At 38.3% G+C, this 18,793-nt stretch overlaps 1 protein-coding gene across 1 annotated transcript in view; it reads right to left on the bottom strand.

Moving 5' to 3' along the window:
• Positions 1–4,482: 4,482 nt before the first annotated feature.
• Positions 4,483–18,793, bottom strand: part of MPHOSPH8 (M-phase phosphoprotein 8) — a 101,275-nt gene continuing 86,964 nt past the window's right edge. Inside the window, exons 13-14 of the mRNA XM_033947758.1 lie at positions 18,443–18,526; positions 4,483–5,499 (exon numbers count right to left, since the gene is read on the bottom strand). Coding sequence (XP_033803649.1) covers positions 5,458–5,499; positions 18,443–18,526 — 126 coding nt within the window. The 3' untranslated portion in view covers positions 4,483–5,457. The remainder of the gene's footprint in view (positions 5,500–18,442; positions 18,527–18,793) is intronic.

Here is an 18,793-nt window from a genome sequence, read left to right as displayed (position 1 = left end):
GAAAAAGAGAGTGAATAGTCAGAACAGGGAAGCAGAACAAGATGATTAGAAAGATAAAATCACCAGACAATAAAGGTAAGATAAATGATTTTATTTTTAGTTTAGTAAGGAGGGTAATGGGATTTGATTGTATCACCTTTCTGTGGGACAAATGAATTGTGTCAGTTTTGAGAATTTACATCTGCCATGTATATATTGCACAATACAGAAGGAAACGTGAGGGGGCTGCTTTATGCAATTAATTATACACACACAATCACAATTCTGATGACATTAGCATTCCAAAATATGTAAATTAAACATATTAACTGGGACAAGGCACACAGTGTATTTTTTCTTAAACATTTTATAGTTGTTGAATTAACAAGTATATAAACTTTTTTTTCATTTTAGGAAGCAATGCAGTAACATGACACTCATATCTTAAAAGCACAGTCTAACACTGCTGTCAAACAATTGTAAAAAAAAAAAAAAAAAACAATTTTCATATTACTATAACATCAGGGACTTGAAAATATGGACTACAATACAGTTTAATGCCAGCCTTGAAAGGACCTATAACTACAAAATGAAGCTTAAAGTTCATTATTTTGAAAACTCTTCTAGTAAAATACACCATAAATGATAAAGGTTAAAGTTACTTTGGATACTGTACAATAATAAAAGCAGAGAACTAAAATGTATTTAAAAAAAAACAAACCCTACCACCAGGGCATCTGCAAAATAACTTTTTTTCCCAAGGAAACTTGGACTATCTTTTGGCATGAAAATATTGACTGTTTCTTCAGCCTGTCATAGGTGGTAGAATGAGGTGGGCTTTATGGGCCATGCCCCACCAATGATTTCCCAACACAACATCAGCAACTAGAGAGAAGGGCTGGATATGGTTTACTTAACCTTTCCAACCAAAATAGTGTTTTACTGTGCCTCTAGACTTGTGTTATTTGAACCCTGCTTTCCACTGAAAGAAACTGAAAACAATAGAAAAAATGTTCATCATTCTCCTGGAGTCACTTCAGTCAAGTTTTCAAGATTATCATAATAAATATACTTGAGACAGATTTGTACATATTGAAGGCATATAGCATTCAATCCATCACGCAAAGTTGTTATAGTAATTCTAAACAAAAAACCAAAACCCTCCCCTCCCTCCATGGTGCCTCCAGGTAAAGATTTGAGAAACACTGTACTATAGTGATACACAATACACAGAGACTCTCATCCAGTCTGCCCAGTTGTCTTCCTGATTCTCCAGCACTTCATTTATGAATGGGAATGAACCCAACACTAGCTTCCCTTACCATCGCAGCTTGGTTCTTGTATTCAATCTCTCAACCCTATTCTTCCTGCAGCAGTTGTCTTTCATAAGAATGTTTAAATTTTATTACAGTGCTGGCTTTCATTACATTTTGTTCTTGATGATGTTGTTAGTAGTAACTCTGAATGTTCAGCAGATGTTATGCCAACCTTCTTGGGAAGAATCTCTAAATTAAGCTATATAGAGATACAAGTGTGTACAGTATATCAAAATTTCTATATCCATATGTATGTAATTGCATAGCAATTATGTAAAGCATTTGAACAGCTTAAACTTGTATGATCTGCTTTTTGAATGATTGCATTAATTCTTATTTCCATATGGATCAACTGTCTGTTTTAAATTCTGGGACTAATATGAGAAACTTGGAGCACAAAAAAATCTGTTTTCTCCAAGCCAATATTCTGAAACAAAGGGCTCCTTTTATGAAGCCGCATTAGTGGCTTTATCGCATGCACCTTTTCAGCGCGCGCTAACCCCTGCGCTAGCTGAAAAACTACCACCTGCTCAAGAGGAGGCGGTAGTGGCTAGTGCAGCCGGCAAATTAGCGCGCGCTATTACACACGTTAAACCGCTAGCGCAGCTTCGTAAAAGAAGCCCAAAGTCTCCAATACAGGAGCAGCCTTGTGGTATAAATATATGCCCCACACTCTACAACTGACAATTCTGTATTCTTGTACCAAAATGGTTCTAATCCAGGGAACCTGGCTAACAAACATGTTAGCTGTCCCTCATGAAGGAAATTCACCATGATGGCCTTGAGAAGGGATCATAGATCCAAAATCTAAACATAAATAAGTTAGTCCAATAAAAAAGTATAAAATTGTTGAAGTTTATTTTTTTATATATTGAAGTGGACTAACACAGGAACCCCACTACTGTATTTTTACATAGGAAATATACACTTTAGTTTACAAAGTATGTGAAATATGGGAAAAGTCATGTTTTGAATCTCATCTTATTTTCTTAAGGATATTTTGTATACACTGTTCCACATTATACAAAACTCTCTCTATCCACTGTATATTAACAGTAACACCAAATAAGTATAGCTCAAATGAGATCTTTTCTATTATATTTATATTATAATATTTTGTATAAAGGTGGGAAAAAGCCTCAGATCCAGAGCAAAAGCACCATCAGGTGTCTGTATTTGATCACTCACAGTGCTCCTAATTTAATCATTGGCAAAAAACATCTACCTTCCTGTTTTATTTAGAATTTCATTTTCATTTCTTTTTCTTGTTTTATTATATTTTATATTTATTTTCCAGGAAGATTCTTTATATCTGTCTCCACATATATCAAAATTAATTCTTTTCTATACTATACTAGATTTGGTGGCACTGAAAAACGAGAAAAGTTGTCAGTCAGACAATCCAAAAACACGCTGTACTTATCTTTTGAGTATTGCTTTTCTTTAAGCAGTCCAGCCAGTCCTCTCGACTTTCTTCTTTTTCTCCTTCTTTATTATAGAACATGTTAGCTGCTTCTTTTACACCAACATGGCGTTTCGCGGTATCATTTTGTTTTACCGCTGGTGTAAAAGTAGCAGCTAACGTCTTCTATAATAAAGAAGAAGAAAAAGAAGAAGAAAGTCAGGAGGACTGGCTGGACTGCTAAAAGAAAAGTAATACTCAAAAGATAAGTACAGTATGTTTTTGGATTGTCTGACTGACAGCTTTTCTCTTTTTGGGATATAAAGAATCTTCCTGGAAAATAGATATAAAATATAATAAAACAAGAAAAAGAAAAGAAATAAAAATCCTAAATAAAACAGGAAGTTAGATGGTTTTTGCCAATGATTAAATTAGGAGCACTGTGAGTGATCAAATACAGACACCTGATGGTGCTTTTGCTCCGGATCTGAGGCTTTTTCCTACCTATACAAAAGATTATAATCTTATATAATAAAAAGCTAGTCGCGCATGCGCACTCCTATTTGCGTGTTCTGTGCGCTGTAGGTCTGTGGCCAAAGGAGTGCGCATGCACGCTTATACGTCACCAGCCGATCGCCTCCACAAGCCGGATCGCAGCCAGCTGCCGATCTCCGTTCCTTCTGCACCATGGCACACCAGGCATGTCCCTGCCTCCCCCGCCGCCGGCCTCGGGCTCCTGGGGGCTGGCAGCGTGAGCCGCCCGGCCGGTGCTGAGGCCCCGCCTCCCCGCTTCCGCCCTACACGGCGCCGCCAGACCTGGACAGCTTCCCACGAGGAAATAACAAAACGGCCCTACACTCACAGACCCGCGAGCAGGGTTGCCATGGAAACCCAGCCAGAATAACATGCAGTCGCAAGGGTCAGTAAGAGGGGATCAGGAGCTAAAGGGAGATTGAAAAAAACAAACAAACAACAGTGGACAAGGAGAGAGAGACACACAGACAGTCAAAGAAGTACAGGGGGCTAAAGAGAGATTGAAAAAATAACAAAACACAGAGGACAAGGAGAGAGAGAGACACACAGACACTCACAGAAGGACAGGGGGCTAAAGAGACAGACTGAAAAAATAACAAAACATAGAGGACAAGGAGAGAGAGAGACACAGGAAAAAAATGATAAACAGACATACAGCAGCCAAGGAGACAGACAACAAAAAAAAATACAGACATACTTGCATATAGCGTCCAAGTAGACAGACAGAGAGACAGTGGGCAAGGAGACAGCAAAAAAAAAAAAAATACAAACAGCCAAGGAGACAAACAGAAAAAAATAACAAATACAATGCCCAAGGATAAATTCAGGAAAAAAAGACATACAGTGGCCAAGGAGTTAGACTGCAAAAAAGACATACAGCAGCCAATGAGACAGACTGACAGCGACCAAGTAGACAATCAGCAAAAAAACACAGAAAGCAAAAAAAAGAGAAACATACAGCGGCCAAGGAGACAGGCATGCAACAAATAGGAAAAATATAAAAACTTTTAATAAATCAACCATACGTGAAGAAGGAATAAAAAAAAAAGGAAGAGACACCTACAGGGAAACACAGGATCAAGAGCATACAGAGAAAACAGAAGTTTGCAGGAATCAGGAACATATAGAGAAAGGAGAGCAGAGACCCTTGCAAGAAGAGAAAAATAGCAAAGAGACTGGGGATGAGAAAGAGAGCAGAGATGCTTGCAGGGAGAAGAAGCTAAGCAGTAATGTTACAGCTTGAGAGTGCAGACTGAGGAAGAAAGCAGAGACAGTGCTACACAGGGAAATGGAGGGAGGAAAGAGACAGAAAGAAAAATACAGACAGACAAATTCTAGCACCCGTTAATGTAACGGGCTTAACGACTAGTAGTAATATAATAGAAAAAGATCTCATTTGAGCTATACTTATTTGGTGTTACTGTTAATATACAGTGGATAGAGTGTTTCTAGTAAAACTAAATATTTATACCATTGTTTGTGAACCTAGATATTTTTTCCACATTATACAAAACCATATACTGTCCGCAATCTACTAACTTAAAAAAAAATCTCAGAACTGAAAATACTATTTCTAGCCATCAATACTTAAAATCTCTTATGCCTCTTTAGAATGGGTGGGAATCTAGTGACTGATGCTACTGAGCAAGAGACATACTGTTTCCAAGACAGTCTGCTCTGCTCATTGCATAGGCAGAGAGGACATATTACAGTTTCAAGGTTCATTCTAAATAAGGACTGCACAAGTTACCAATTTTGTGATGACATCTGATGGGGAGGTCAGAATGAAACTACATTCTTCCTGCAGTCACATGAGGGAGGAGCAGGAATGACAAGAGATAAAGGCAACAGACCTTTGTTCTAATGGCTCAAACCTACTGATCAATAAAACTAAGGACTCTTGGTTGTCCATATGAAGAAAATCCATTATACAGCTACAGCATAGGGTACGAGGAAGATGACTAGAAGGGGAAATTTTTTCAGAAAACAAATAAATACTATATAAATAAAACATGGACAGATATTTTTCATTTTACTAGCAAGGCAACATTGCTTTTCAAGTTACATCATCACCCTGCTGCAAAATAAAATGTATCATTAAGACAAAGCTTTCTATAACAAAAATTCACAACTGAATTGACTACAGTTAATCTTGAAATGATGGAAAGAGTCAGATGTACACTTGAGAAGAGTCTTTGAATATCCTTGGAACCATCTTTCATGTGCTCACTGCAACTGTACTCTATATGCTGCAATTAACAATTTTACCTGTGGAGAAAGAAACAAGGATATCAACTATATTTTCATATGCAAATATTTTTCACTGCAGTGAATTGTCAAGAAAATTCATATCAGATGGCTTTAGGTTGCAGAGGGGGGGTTAAACAGGCTGTCCTTTATCTCCTCTACTTTTTGATATTGTATTGGAACCCCTATTTAGCAAGCAGATGAGATTCAGGGTATTCCTCGTAGAGATCGGGAATATAAGGTCTCGACTTACGCAGATGATATATTGCTCTATTTGAGAAATCCTGAGACAACCATTCCTTGCTTACTTGAAATGATTGAGAAATTTGGAAAATTTTCAGGATACAAGATAAATTGGAGTAAAACAGAAATTCTTCCACTCAATGTCCATTGTACAAAAGGTTTGTTTGATTCATTTCCCTTTCTATGGAGGGAAGATGGAATAAAATATTTAGGCATTTGGATTAAAAATACAATGGAAGAAACAATAAAAATAAATGAAAAATCTTTATTACAGAAGGTCACAGAAATGTATGAGCAATGGAATCCTCTACATCTTTCATGGTGGGGGAGAGTCCAAACTATTAAGATGATGATCTTGCCTGTGGTTTGTTATCAGATGAGTATGTTGCTGGTTTATTTTCAAGGGTCATTTTATAAAAAATTCAATAGTATTATCATAAAATGTATTTGGCTGGGTAAAACTCCCAGAGTAGCCTTGGCATCTTTACAAAGGCCAATTTCAGAGGGAGGGGTAAATTTTCCCAATTTTTATAAGTATCATCAAGCCTATATTTTGCACCAGGGTATGTATTGGGTCCTCCCAGAGCTCATGGAAAAACTCCCAGATTGATTGTGGCTTGAATGGCAACTCATGTCTCCTTTGCTCCTTTGTCATGTGCTCAGTATCAAAATGCCTAGTTACAGTAAAGATAACAGAATATTAGCTGATACATGGAAAACATTGCTTTATGTAAGTAATTTATTTTATTTTTATTTATGCTTTTACAAATTAACAAATCAATTAATACTTGAAAGGAAATATAACAATCCAATAAGAAACAAGTACTAATAAAATAATAACACTTAGTGACTATGACTAAAGTCCACAATTTAAAAAGAGAAGGAATCAATCACTTCCAAGGGTAATTGGATTCAAGGAAATAAAACTAAATTAATCAAATAACAGAGTGCAGTTGGAGTTAAACTAATGGCCTGCTTGGCTGATTCCATGGAGGTGTCTGGAATTCTTGTGGTTACTTTACCTTCAAGGAAAAACTGCAATTGATCGGGTTCATAAAAAATATATCTATTACTCTGATATGTAATGCAACATTTACAGGGAAAACGTAATTGAAAGGTTGCCCCTAAACTCAAACAGACTGACGACAAGCCAAAAACTTCTTGCGTCTGGCTTGTGTCCACTTAGATACATCAGGAAATATAGAAATTTTGAATCCATGAAATTCCACCTTATCAGTCCTATAGAATAGACGAAGAATTGCTTCTTTATCTTGAAGAAAGACAAAAGTTACCAATAAAGTAGCTCTAGTCACTATTTCTTCTTGAGATGTCTCCAGCATACCAGTAAGATCCAGTTCGCCTGGTACTGCGTTCCCTTTGTCTTTATCCTCCTTTGGTAAATTTAAGTAATATATCTTTTGTAATGGTGGCATATTATTTTCAGGAAATTTCGTGTTATGTAAGTAATTTAACAACAATTCCAATTCACAAATCTACATGGCAAAACTCCAAGATTCAAATTGGTGGAGAAAGGCTCGCCTGGAAGCATTGGATGATAGCAGGAATATGTTATTAGATGATGTTATCATGTTATCTCTAATGGTAAAATGCTTGAATTTTCACAGTTGCAACATAAATATGGTCTTAATAAATCAGAATGTTTTAGATGGTTGCAACTGAAGCAAGCCATTCAGGTGGGGTTCCCTGAATGGAAAAACCTTAGTAATCATTTTAGTATGGAGTTCTTATGCTTTCAGGCGGACTTCTTGGGTCACCAGGACACCCAGTGGTATAAATTGCTAACTGGATTTATTAAAAAGAAACTAAACACTAGTCTGAGAGACATTTGGAGTATTGAAATTAAGCACCAAATTAGTGCGTCTCAATGGCCACGAATTTGGACTTAGAGGATGAGATGTACAGTGTCAGCATCTATGAGACAAACTTGGTTTTTTCTGTTACATAGAGCATTATGGGCCCCTGTTTGATTACAAAAATTGGATAGCTCTAAGTCTAATAAATGTTGGCACTGTCATCTCGAAGCAGGGACTTTAGATCATTTATTATTCTATTGTCCATTTATTATGAATTTCTGGAAATCAATTTGGGACCAAATTAATTGTTTATTAGATAACCCAGTGGCATTATCATATGATACTGTGCTATTTGGTATGGCAATGAGAGCAAAAAGTCAGATTTCTACAAATAATAACAAATTATTACTTATAATGACTGGAGTTGCCGTTCAACAAATTACGTATAATTGGAAAAATTGGAGTAGATTAAATTATAATTTCTGGTGGAATTCCTTATGTCATGTTTATAAAATGGAAAGATTTATTGCAATACAGCGCGGTTTTTTCAGGAAATTTTAGGATGTGTGGGAGCCATTTACAAAGTATTGTACCGATTAGATGACATTTTATTTTATTTTTCCCTTACATTTACAAGTTTGATTGTGAGGGGGGAGGGGAGGGTAAATTTATTGTTACATATTGTATAAGGTATTGATTATATGATAAGAAAGGGTGGGAAGGGTGGGAGATAAGAGCATATTATTTGTACCAGTGATGATTATTAAGTGTTATATTTATTGTTAATTTGTTTGGATATATTGTTACACTTATTGTAAATTTGAAAATGAATAAAGAATTAAAAAAAAAAAAAAATCCATACATTCCTAGCCATTATCTATGCTATTAATAATTAAATGGTACAGACTGGTACTGGTGTAAAACACTAGTTAATGACATGATAATTATCTTGAGTAGCTAGAACAAATCAAACTTCTTGCGAAAGCTAGATATTTGAGCATGCAAATCTTGAAATCTAGAGATCATAGCCTGTCTCCTTTGTTTTATAAGGGGAAGAATAATGCTTTAAGAAATCATTCTGAATTTTTATTTCATCAGGCGACAACTCAAGCCTCCTCTCTCCTCTGGTAAGTCAGTCTCACTAAAAGAAGCTAACAGAAAGGCAACTTTTGTCTTAGCAGCTCATGGTGATTTAAGGGCCTCTTATGTCTTTTTTCAAACCAGAATAGGAAGGATATTCACAAAATTATTTCTGTAGTTCAGACAAGGCTCAGAACCAAGCCTTTGGGAAAGGAAGGGATTTTATTTAACTAATTTCTTACTAATTCAAGGTGAATTACATTCAGGTACAGTAGCTATTTTCTTGTCCCTGAGGGTTCATAATTTAAGTTTGTACCTGAAACAAAGGAGAGTTTTCAGGCTTGCCCAGAATCACAAGGAGCAACGGTTGGATTTGAACCCTAGTTTCCCTGTTTCTTAGCCTATTGCTCTAAGGCTAGCAGACATTATGGAGCAAAATACTAACTCCTAACCACTTCTACTGAAATCTGAATCCCATTTGGGTGGAGGTGCAGTAGCCCAAGAATCTGGGGAACTGGGTTCATTTTCCACTGCAACTGCTTGTGAATCTGGGCAAGTCACTTAACCCTCCATTGCCCCAGCTACAATAGAAATACCCTGTATATATATATAAACCATTTTGATTGTAACCACAGAAAGCCAGGCATATCGATTCCCATTCCCTTTCCAGTTCTGATTGCAGAGCATCATGGGGAGCTCAGAACCCCTGACCTTATTCTTATTAAGAAGGCCAGCAACAATTTCTTCCACGGAACAAAATCTTTTCTTAGAAACCTTTCCATAGAACCTCATCAAAGTAAAATGGATCAAGAGCTAAAAGTGAGACTTGATCTTGGGCAATTTAATTCTCCATTTGATCTCTGAAGAAACTTTTTTCTGTATAAAGCAGATCATAGAAGCACTCTGGGTCTATGGATGCTACATAAAGCACAGTTACTTACTATAACAGGTGTTATCCTGGGACAGCAGGCAGATATTCTCACATGTGGATGACATCATCCACTTAGCCCCGGTATGGACAGTGGAAAATGCAGTATCACAAGCTTTAGACTGCCTACACCGCACATGAGTGAGTGCCTTCACACCCGACACCAGCTCGCGAAGTCGTTAGTTCTATGCCCAAGCGAAGAAGCCAATGTTTTCAGGTCATAAGTATGTTTGTTTAGTTGGTGTATGTCTAATAATTTTAAAATGTTCATCTCCCAGCTATTTTAAAGTACAGTGGAACCTTGGTTTACAAGCATAATTCGTTCCAGAAGCATGCTCGTAAACCAAATTGCTCGTATATCAAAGCAAGTTTCCCCATAGGAAGTAAGGGAAACTACTTTGATTGGTTCCACCTCTTTTCCCCCCGAGGCTACCGGCGCTGCTCCATTCTCCCCCCCCCTTGAGGAATCCGACGCTGTTCAAAACCCCTCTCCGCGATCCGGCTTCCCCCCCCCTGCGAACCGGCATCCTTCCCCCACTCGCGTTGCCCCCCCCCCACCGCGATCCTACTCCCCCCCGAGCACGTCAATGACACTTCCTTTACCTGACTTGGCACCAGTGCCGGTGCCCGAAGATCCTCCCTCTTCTGGCGCGGCCTGGGCTGGGCGTTGGAGATCCTCCCTCTTCTGGGCTGGGCTGGACTGGCTTTGTGCATTTGTGCATGCTCAAAGCCAGTCCAGCCCAGCCCAGACCAGAAGAGGGAGGATCTCCGACGCACCGCCCAGCCCAGGCCGCGCCAGAAGAGGGAGGATCTTCAGGCACCGGCACTGGTGCCAAGACGGGGTAAAGTTAGTGTCAATGACATGCTCGGGGGGAAAAGTAGGATCACAGTGGAGGGGGGGCAACGTGAGCGGGGGTGGATGCTGGATCGCAGGGGGGGGGCGCTCGTACAGCGAGGCAAGCTCAGTTTATGAGGCACCAAGTTTGCAAATGTTTTGCTCGTCTTGCAAAACACTCGCAAACCGGTGCACTTGTAAACCGAGGTACCACTGTACTATGTACAATGCTTTGTACCTGTGGATAAGCGTTTAATCAAAAATTTAAAGAAACTATGAAACTATGAAGGGAGGTGGGCAGGTTGTGAGAATATCTGCCTGCTGTCCCAGGATAACACCAGTAAGTAACTGTGCTTTATCCTTAGACAGGCAGGCAGCATATTCTCACATGTGGGACTCCCTAGCTCTAATAAAGGGATAATAATAATAATTTATTGTTTATATACCGCAAAGCCAAAGTAGTTCGAGGCGGTTTACAATAAAGAAGAGCTGCACATTCAGCGAAAAAAACAATGAAGTCTTTGAGTACATGAATATTTGTACCGAGTAAGGTTACATTGTAGGGGCGGGTTTACAATAAGAAGTAGGTCGAGGCGGTTTACAATAAGAAGGGTTGGTCATACAGCGTGGGGTAAGCAGTGAAGACTTTAGGCATCCTTGGTCACAAATCGGTTGAACAGGTTGGTTTTAACTAGTTTTCTGAAGTTGAGGAGTGCTTGATGATGCCAGTCGTTCTGCAGACTTGCTTGGAAGGCAACCATTCTGTCAAGGAATCTTTTGTATCGGCAGGTTTTTAATGTAGGGTGGCTAAACATACATATTCTGCGTGTAGGCCTGGTGGAGCAGTCTAGTTTAAAGTGGGAGACCAGGTATAGAGGGGCCAAACCGAGAATGGATTTGAAACAGAGGCAGGCGAATTTGAACAATACTCTTGCCTCCAGGGGCAACCAGTGGAGTTTTTGGTAGTAGGGGGTTATGTGATCCCATTTCTTTATGCCGAAAATCAGTCGCACAGCTGAGTTTTGTATGATTCGGAGTCTTTGAATGGTTTTCTTGAGAGACCCCCAGGTAAATGATATTGCAATAGTCGAGTAGGTTTAAAAATGGAGGATTGATATCGTCAGTAAACATGAGATGTGTAGGGGTGCGCATAAAAAGCATTCCATTTCGAACCAAGTAGGGAGATCTTGGGGAGAGGAGTCAGTGAGCCAGTAAGCTCCATATTTGGCTAATGAAGCAATATAATAATGGTAGAAATCTGGAAAGTTAAGACCACCATTAATCTTAGAGGCTTTCAGTTTGGCGAGAGCAATTCGAGGTTTTTTCTTGTTCCAAATGAATTCAGATAGCTTTCTATTTAGCCAATGAAAAAACGATTTCTGGCATAAAAGAGGAAGCATAGAAAGAGTGTAATTAATTTGAGGGGCCAGAGTCATTTTGATGGATGCTATTCTACCCCACCAGGACAAATAAAGTGGAGACCATCGAGATGTAGTATTTAGAACTAGATTTTTGACTTTAGATATATTAAGATCTTGAACCGGATCCTTATGTATTAAAATCCCTAAGTATTTCACAGCTTCATGCGACCATGAGAAAGGAAAATGAGCCAGATCTGATGGAAGTATATTATCATTCAGAGGGAAGATCTCTGATTTCTCCCAATTAACAGAATAACCGGAGAGGAGAGAGTATTGAGTGACAATATGAATAAGATGAGGAAGAGAGAGTAGGGGGTTCTTAATGAAAAGTAAAACATCATCCGCATAAGCTGCTAATTTGAAGTCTCGATCAGAGGAGGGAATTCCTTTAATTAAAGGGTTTTGTCGAATAGCTGAAAGGAGTGGTTCCAACACTAAATTAAATAATAATGGTGAGAGAGGACAGCCCTGTCGGGTACCTCTATGGAGGGAAAATTTATTGGATAAAGAGTTGTTAATCCGAATACGAGCTGTGGGTTGATGATATAACGTTTTTATCTAATCTGTAAAGAAAGGGCCAAAGTTATACCACTTCAGGACACTGAAGAGAAAAGGCCACTCCACCCGGTCAAAGGCTTTTTCAGCATCAATAGCTAGGCCTATTACAGGTTCTGACATTGTTTTAGCGTAAGCGTTAATATAATGAAAGAGGCGCAGGTTATCTCCTATATATCTTTGTTTAATGAACCCTGTTTGATCTTTATGTATAAGAGATGGGATCACTTTATTAAGTCTTAGTGCAAGTAATTTTGCCATTATCTTGTAATCTAAGTTAAGGAGAGAAATAGGACGGAAGTTTTTAACCAGAGTGTCGTCTCTATCAGGTTTAGGAATTACTACAATGGTGGCCTCAGTGAAATTGAGTTGTTTGTCCGGTGTGGAGTGGAGGAAATTATAATATGTAAGGAGATGAGGAGCTAAGAGATTGCGGAATTGTTTAAAAAATTCGTTAGTAAAGCCATCCGGGCCGGGAGTTTTCCCAGTAGGTAGGGAAGATATAGCAGTTTCAATTTCTGATATGGTTATTGGAGAATCAAGTTCCAATTTGACAGGATCCGATATGGTCGGATGAGTTAAGGAGGTAAGAAAGGAGTCTATATCTGATTCAGAAGCAGCAAATTCGGATTGGTATAAAGAAGCATAAAAATTTTCAAATTGAGAGGAAATTAAAGATTTGGTTTTGACTAAATGACCTGACGGATTCTGAATAGCCGTGATATGTAGTCTTTTGGATTTAGTTTTAAGGTATCTGGCCAAAGGGCGACCCATTATATTATCTCCCATGTAATGACCAGATTTAGAAATAAAGATATCACGCCTGGCTGTATATGAAACTAAAGTGTTATATTCATATTTAAGATTTTGTATACGTTGAAAAGTAGTTGGGTCATGTATATGATTAGACATATGTTGTAATTCTAAGGTTTTGATAGAATTTTCTAAGTCTTTTTCCTTTCTCATGGATTGTTTTTTTTTCAAAGAGGCGATTTTGATCAATTCACCTCTAAGTGTAACTTTGTATGCTTCCCATACAGTGGAAGGGCAAATTTCAGGATCTTTAGTATTGTTTTCAAAGAATTCCGCAGTGAAAGAGTTGATTTTTTTGACAATTTCTTCATCTAGAAGTAAGGCGTTGTTCAATCGCCAGGAGGGAGATTCTTTACATGGAGCCGAGATGGATATATATAAAGAGATAGCAGCATGATCCGTGAGAGAGATTGGATGTATAATGGTATTGGTAAGTTCTTGAATAAGAGAAGAGGATAGAAGGAAGAAATCAATTCTCGAATATGTGTTGTGTGGTGGTGAAAAATGTGTGTATTCTCTTCCTTTTGGGTAAAGTAAGCGCCAAGGATCCACAAGAGAGAAGGTATCCTTTAAAGCATGAAGAGCTGTGAAAGATTTGGATTTGGAGGGTTTACAAGAAGAAGATCTATCAATATATAAATCTTGAATTTGATTAAAATCCCCTCCCAATATTAAAATTAAAATCAAGAAGTAAAACAACTGTGCAACCATTAAAAAATGGTTGTAGCAGAAGATCACACAAGACACTTTTTTTTTTTTAAAGTAAAGACCTTCAGGTCACTTAAAATGAGTCCAACGGTGAATCATGATTACAGGCTTTCGGTACCACTTGAGTGTTCTCATGAGAAACAGAGAAAATTGCAAAACAGGAATGAATCTTACAAAGATGTGATTGTATTATGTTAGCAGAAACTAATACTAACGATAAAAGAGGCAAAAAGGAGGTGACAATATGTAACCATATTAGACAAGATCACATCATACTGCAGAGAAGTAACAGGAAGAACAGTAATAAAGATCAATATAAACCAAAAGACCTGTGATAAAGGTATGGCCTGATTTCAGTACTAGAACAATACCCAATGGTACAGTGTGATGCTATAAAAACTTGCATATGCTAAATTGCATCCGAGCATATCCATTTTCTCTGTCCAGAGATTGAAAATGAAACTGAAAGACATGAATGTGACCTGTGTAGATAGAATGCAGAGTAAGAACAGGTCTAGAATTAAAATCTTATCTATTAGAATTTGGGTAGTGCGCATTGATGTTTGAACATATAACCCTCTAACTTTAGACCGTGTACTGAAATATTCTTTAACTTTAGACCATGTACTGAAATATTAAATCCAGAGACTGTTTGAGATAAACTGGAGTAAATGAAAAAAACATCCTAAAGAGGATATAGTGGCCTCCTCCCTCCCCCTACAGTCACTCCCAAACCTCCGGGTTTCTTTAGACTACAAAAGGAGATGGAGTAAAGGGTGTTGTGGATAATGTCCATTAAACAATAGAAGAAGCGTATGTAGGGAAAGATACTTCAAAGTAATTATATGAGCCTCCTGGATAGTACTGTATAAATATCAATGGTACAGTGGAAGGTGTGCTTCAAGAAAAAATCTGATTGATCCTGCTTAAAAGATAAAGCAGAGAACCATTCTCCTTCAATGGTTAATATAGAGAAAGTCATTGAACGTGCATAAGCACAAAAGTAAGAGAGAAACAAAAGGGAAACTTCAGACATTAGTACAAGATGCAGGCTATGTTTATTTAGACAATCTTTTGTTGTGCATAATATAACCACCTTTTTACAAATCAAAGGACCCAACACGGTCCGTGTTTTGGACAACACACCATCCTCAAGGGTCCCCAAGTTGTGATGGTATAAGATAAGCCGCAACAAATAAACATAAACCTGTTTGAAACAACTTAAAGCACCAAGGTGTCTGCGAGAAAATCTAGCCTCACTTGTTTTTTTTAACATGGTAAGGGAACTAACTAAACAGGATCTACACCCTTGTTAGATCCCGCCACTTGTCTTTTTATGTTTGTATCCAGACAACAGGAAAAAAAGACCACCTTACAGGCTCTACGCCCATGGTGGATTCCTGAAGTAGTACGGAAAGGCAATTGCAATGTGGATCGATCCTGATTAGATCGATGCTGGTTGATCCTGATTAGAAGATAAAACAGACAACCATTCAACTTCACAAGTTAACATGAAGAAAGCGAATGTCCATTTGATAGTGTAAAAGTACAAAGGCAGACACTGCTTCTCTTCTTACTCTTTGCTTTTTTTATTTCTTAAAACATGAAAGGGAATCTAATTTAACAGGCTCTACACCCATGTTAGATTCCCCCACTAGTATTGAAACGTCGAGACAACAGGGAAAAAAACACCTTACTGGCTCTATACCTCTGATGGATTTCTGAAGTAGTATGGAAAGGCGGATGCAATGTGGATTGATGCCCCCAATAGAAAACTGGATTCAGTACCTTGAAGCCCCAAAATGCTATGCTTAGGCAGGACCAGTACTAAACAAAGCAGTCTCTAGAAGCAGGTCAAAAAGACTGAGCTGGTTTCTGAGATGTAGATGAAGCCTCACAGTATCCCGATAATAAACCATTGATGTCAATGTAGAATCTTGATGGGCGTTGATGCTTTGAAGATGATTGAAGTCGAATAGGGAAGATCACCGTCAATGGGAACAAAACTTTGGTATCTTTTGGACCAAGAATGACGCTCCAAGACAAGTACCAACACCATCTGTGAAAAACATCAAATTCCCTTTTTATGCGAATCTGCGCAGCAGAGTCCATAGAAAATTAAAGTCCAAAGACGGTTGAAAATTGAGAAACTAGAGATGGAATGCTGCCATGCAGAGCCTCGATGTGAAGAACATCAGTGCTTTACTGGTAATCAATGTTCCAATGAAGAGCATCATCGACGGCATCAATATGTTATGTGTTCGGTACTGCTCCAATGAAATGGAACATTCCCTCAAACTGCAGTTGATGTGATGCTCTGTCAAGAGTAAGTAGGTCATAGTCGATTTAACCGATGCAAAGCAGTGGATAAAGTCATCGATCCTGGAACAAAAATCCAGGATCTGAGCTGAGTGGGTATCAATGGTGCCGAAGGGGGCTAGGGTGGGAGACTCACAAAGGATGCACGCCCAGTAAGTAACACAACCTACACAGAAGGATGACACCGGCGTCAATGTGAAGTTATTCTTCGACAATGTACACCCATATCTCTGGATCTAGGAGAGGTACCATTGGTGCAAACACCGGAGTACTGTACCCTTGGATACAGGCTGAAGTTCTAAAGATGACATCGATGAGGACTTGAAGAACGTCAATACTAAGTAGAGCGACGTTTGAGAATAGACTCCAAAGCAGTACCTTGCGCCTTATGAGAACTATGCTCAGGCTAACTGGCACCGATGAGATTGCTGACACCGAAGTAGAGGTTAGTCTACAAAAAAAAGTGAACCTCCTGCAATCTCAAAGCATGTACCGATACCTGACTGAGCGGGTATCAATGGTACCGCAGGGTGGAGCTCTACCGATGTAAAACAGCATCAAGTCTTAATCAGCATCGATGTCCATCGATTATAAGGAAGCACCATGACCATGCAACATCAATGATATTAAAAGTGCCACAGGCATTGAAGTATGAGTGCCTGAAAAGGTGATGCGCTTCAGAATGATAATCTGTATCACCCTGAAGGCCATACATCAAGAGGACTCGATGCTAATGGCAGAGCTCTGTCCACTGTGATGCAGTTGCGCTGATCAACGAAACTCAATGCTAATATGCCGCAGATGGAAGCATCGATGTCCTCCGATACTGGAAGTCCGACTCCAGACCTATATGTGGAAATAAACAAACACGAAAAGAAAACTTTGATGTTAATCAATAGTGTTTTATTTCTTCCAATCTATAGCCCCGGAGCCAGATACAGTTGGAGAGAGCAAGTTGGGTTGGAGTAGAAACAAAGCTGAAAATCCATCGATAACCACGGAGGAAGTAAGGATGGAAATTTGCGTGAGGGCCACTAAGTAAAAAAAGTTTGAAGTCCAAATTTTCTTTTTCCTTTCTACTTTTCTTCATTGTTTGTTTTCAAAAGAAAAGTAGTAGAAGAGAAACTTGAAATACTTGAAAAAGATTTAAATAAAATATAAACGGGAAGGCAACTTGATGGAGAAAAACAAGATCAGTCTTCTTCACTCCACGGAAAATGAAAAACTGACGAGCTGGCATCAGGTGGGAAGGCGCTCACGCATGTGCGGTGTGGGCAGTCTAAAGCTTGTTAAAGCTTAAAGTGATACTACACTTTCTACTGTCTGTACCAGGGCTTCGTGGATGACGTTATCCCTAAGTAAGAATATGCTGCCTGCTTGTCTAAGGATAAAATGTAATTGTAGAGAAGCTTCTTAAAGCTTTAAGTATACCAACTTAGCAGCTAAAGGTTTCATTGATACCAGATACTACTGCTTTTCAAATACTAAACAATACAGAGAGGATACAAAATTCTGTTGTAATGTGTTAAAAAAATCTCCATCTATTTATGATAGTTAATAGAGTTGTTCTGCTTGTTTTCCATTAACCTCATAACTGTCCTGTCTCCAAGATAAGCTGGATTTATAAGAGATGAGCAGAAATACCAGATGGCCACACTCATGCAAAAAGTCCTTTAGTACCCTACTCCAAGAAAAACAAACACAATTCTAATTTGATAGAAATATATAGCATGTCAATGCCCTTGCAGTTAATTATTTATATGGATTTAGTTCACGCCTTTCAGCAATAGCTCAATGCAAGTAACTTTAATGTATAGTGGATATTACTGTCCTCAGAGGGCTTGCAATCCTAGCCGAGGATGATAGCCTGGCATGATCATGAAAAGATTTGCTCTGTGAGACAACACACTGTCCAGCACTTTGTTAATAAGAATTCAAGGACCCAAGGCGTGTCGGAATTGCATCTTGCCTTTCAAATGGCTAGGTAGAATTCAAAAATATTTTTTAGAAGCATCTAATGATACAACTTACTGTCATAAAACAGAATTAGACATAAATAGCAATAGCATTTACAATATTTGAAAATCAAATACATGTTTTGTATTCCTTTACAGTCTTAAATAATTATCTACAATGTATTAATTGTTCATATAATTCTTGCAGATGTTAAAAATGATGTTTGAAAAACAGCTTTATAAAATGATAAAGATCACCACTATAAATGAACATTAATAAACAATTTTCTCACCTTGGCAGTAGGAGAGTCAGTCAACCTTATAAAAAGTTTATTAAGGCCAGCTACAGGACTGAAGGAATAAATAAAGTGAGCATCCTGAAAAAAAGAAAACAAATTAATGAAATTGCTAAGTATATTATAACCTTTGTGCTCTCAGAAAGAGACAGTTGTACAACATTGAGAGAATGACTCAGATCAGAAAGGTGAGGTGGAATAGAGACAAAAATATTTTTAATAGTAACTCTCAAGCCATCAGAAACTACATTTATCTGGCATCTACCAATCCCCATGGGTGCTGGATAACTGAGAGTCTATTGTAAAAGATAAGGGCTTCCAACAATATTAGCATCAAGAGACTGAAAA

This window comes from Geotrypetes seraphini, chromosome 6 (assembly GCF_902459505.1).
Source record: "Geotrypetes seraphini chromosome 6, aGeoSer1.1, whole genome shotgun sequence".
Taxonomy (NCBI): domain Eukaryota; kingdom Metazoa; phylum Chordata; class Amphibia; order Gymnophiona; family Dermophiidae; genus Geotrypetes; species Geotrypetes seraphini.
Note: the sequence above shows the minus strand (reverse complement) of the source record. Positions and strands in the feature narration are given on the sequence as shown.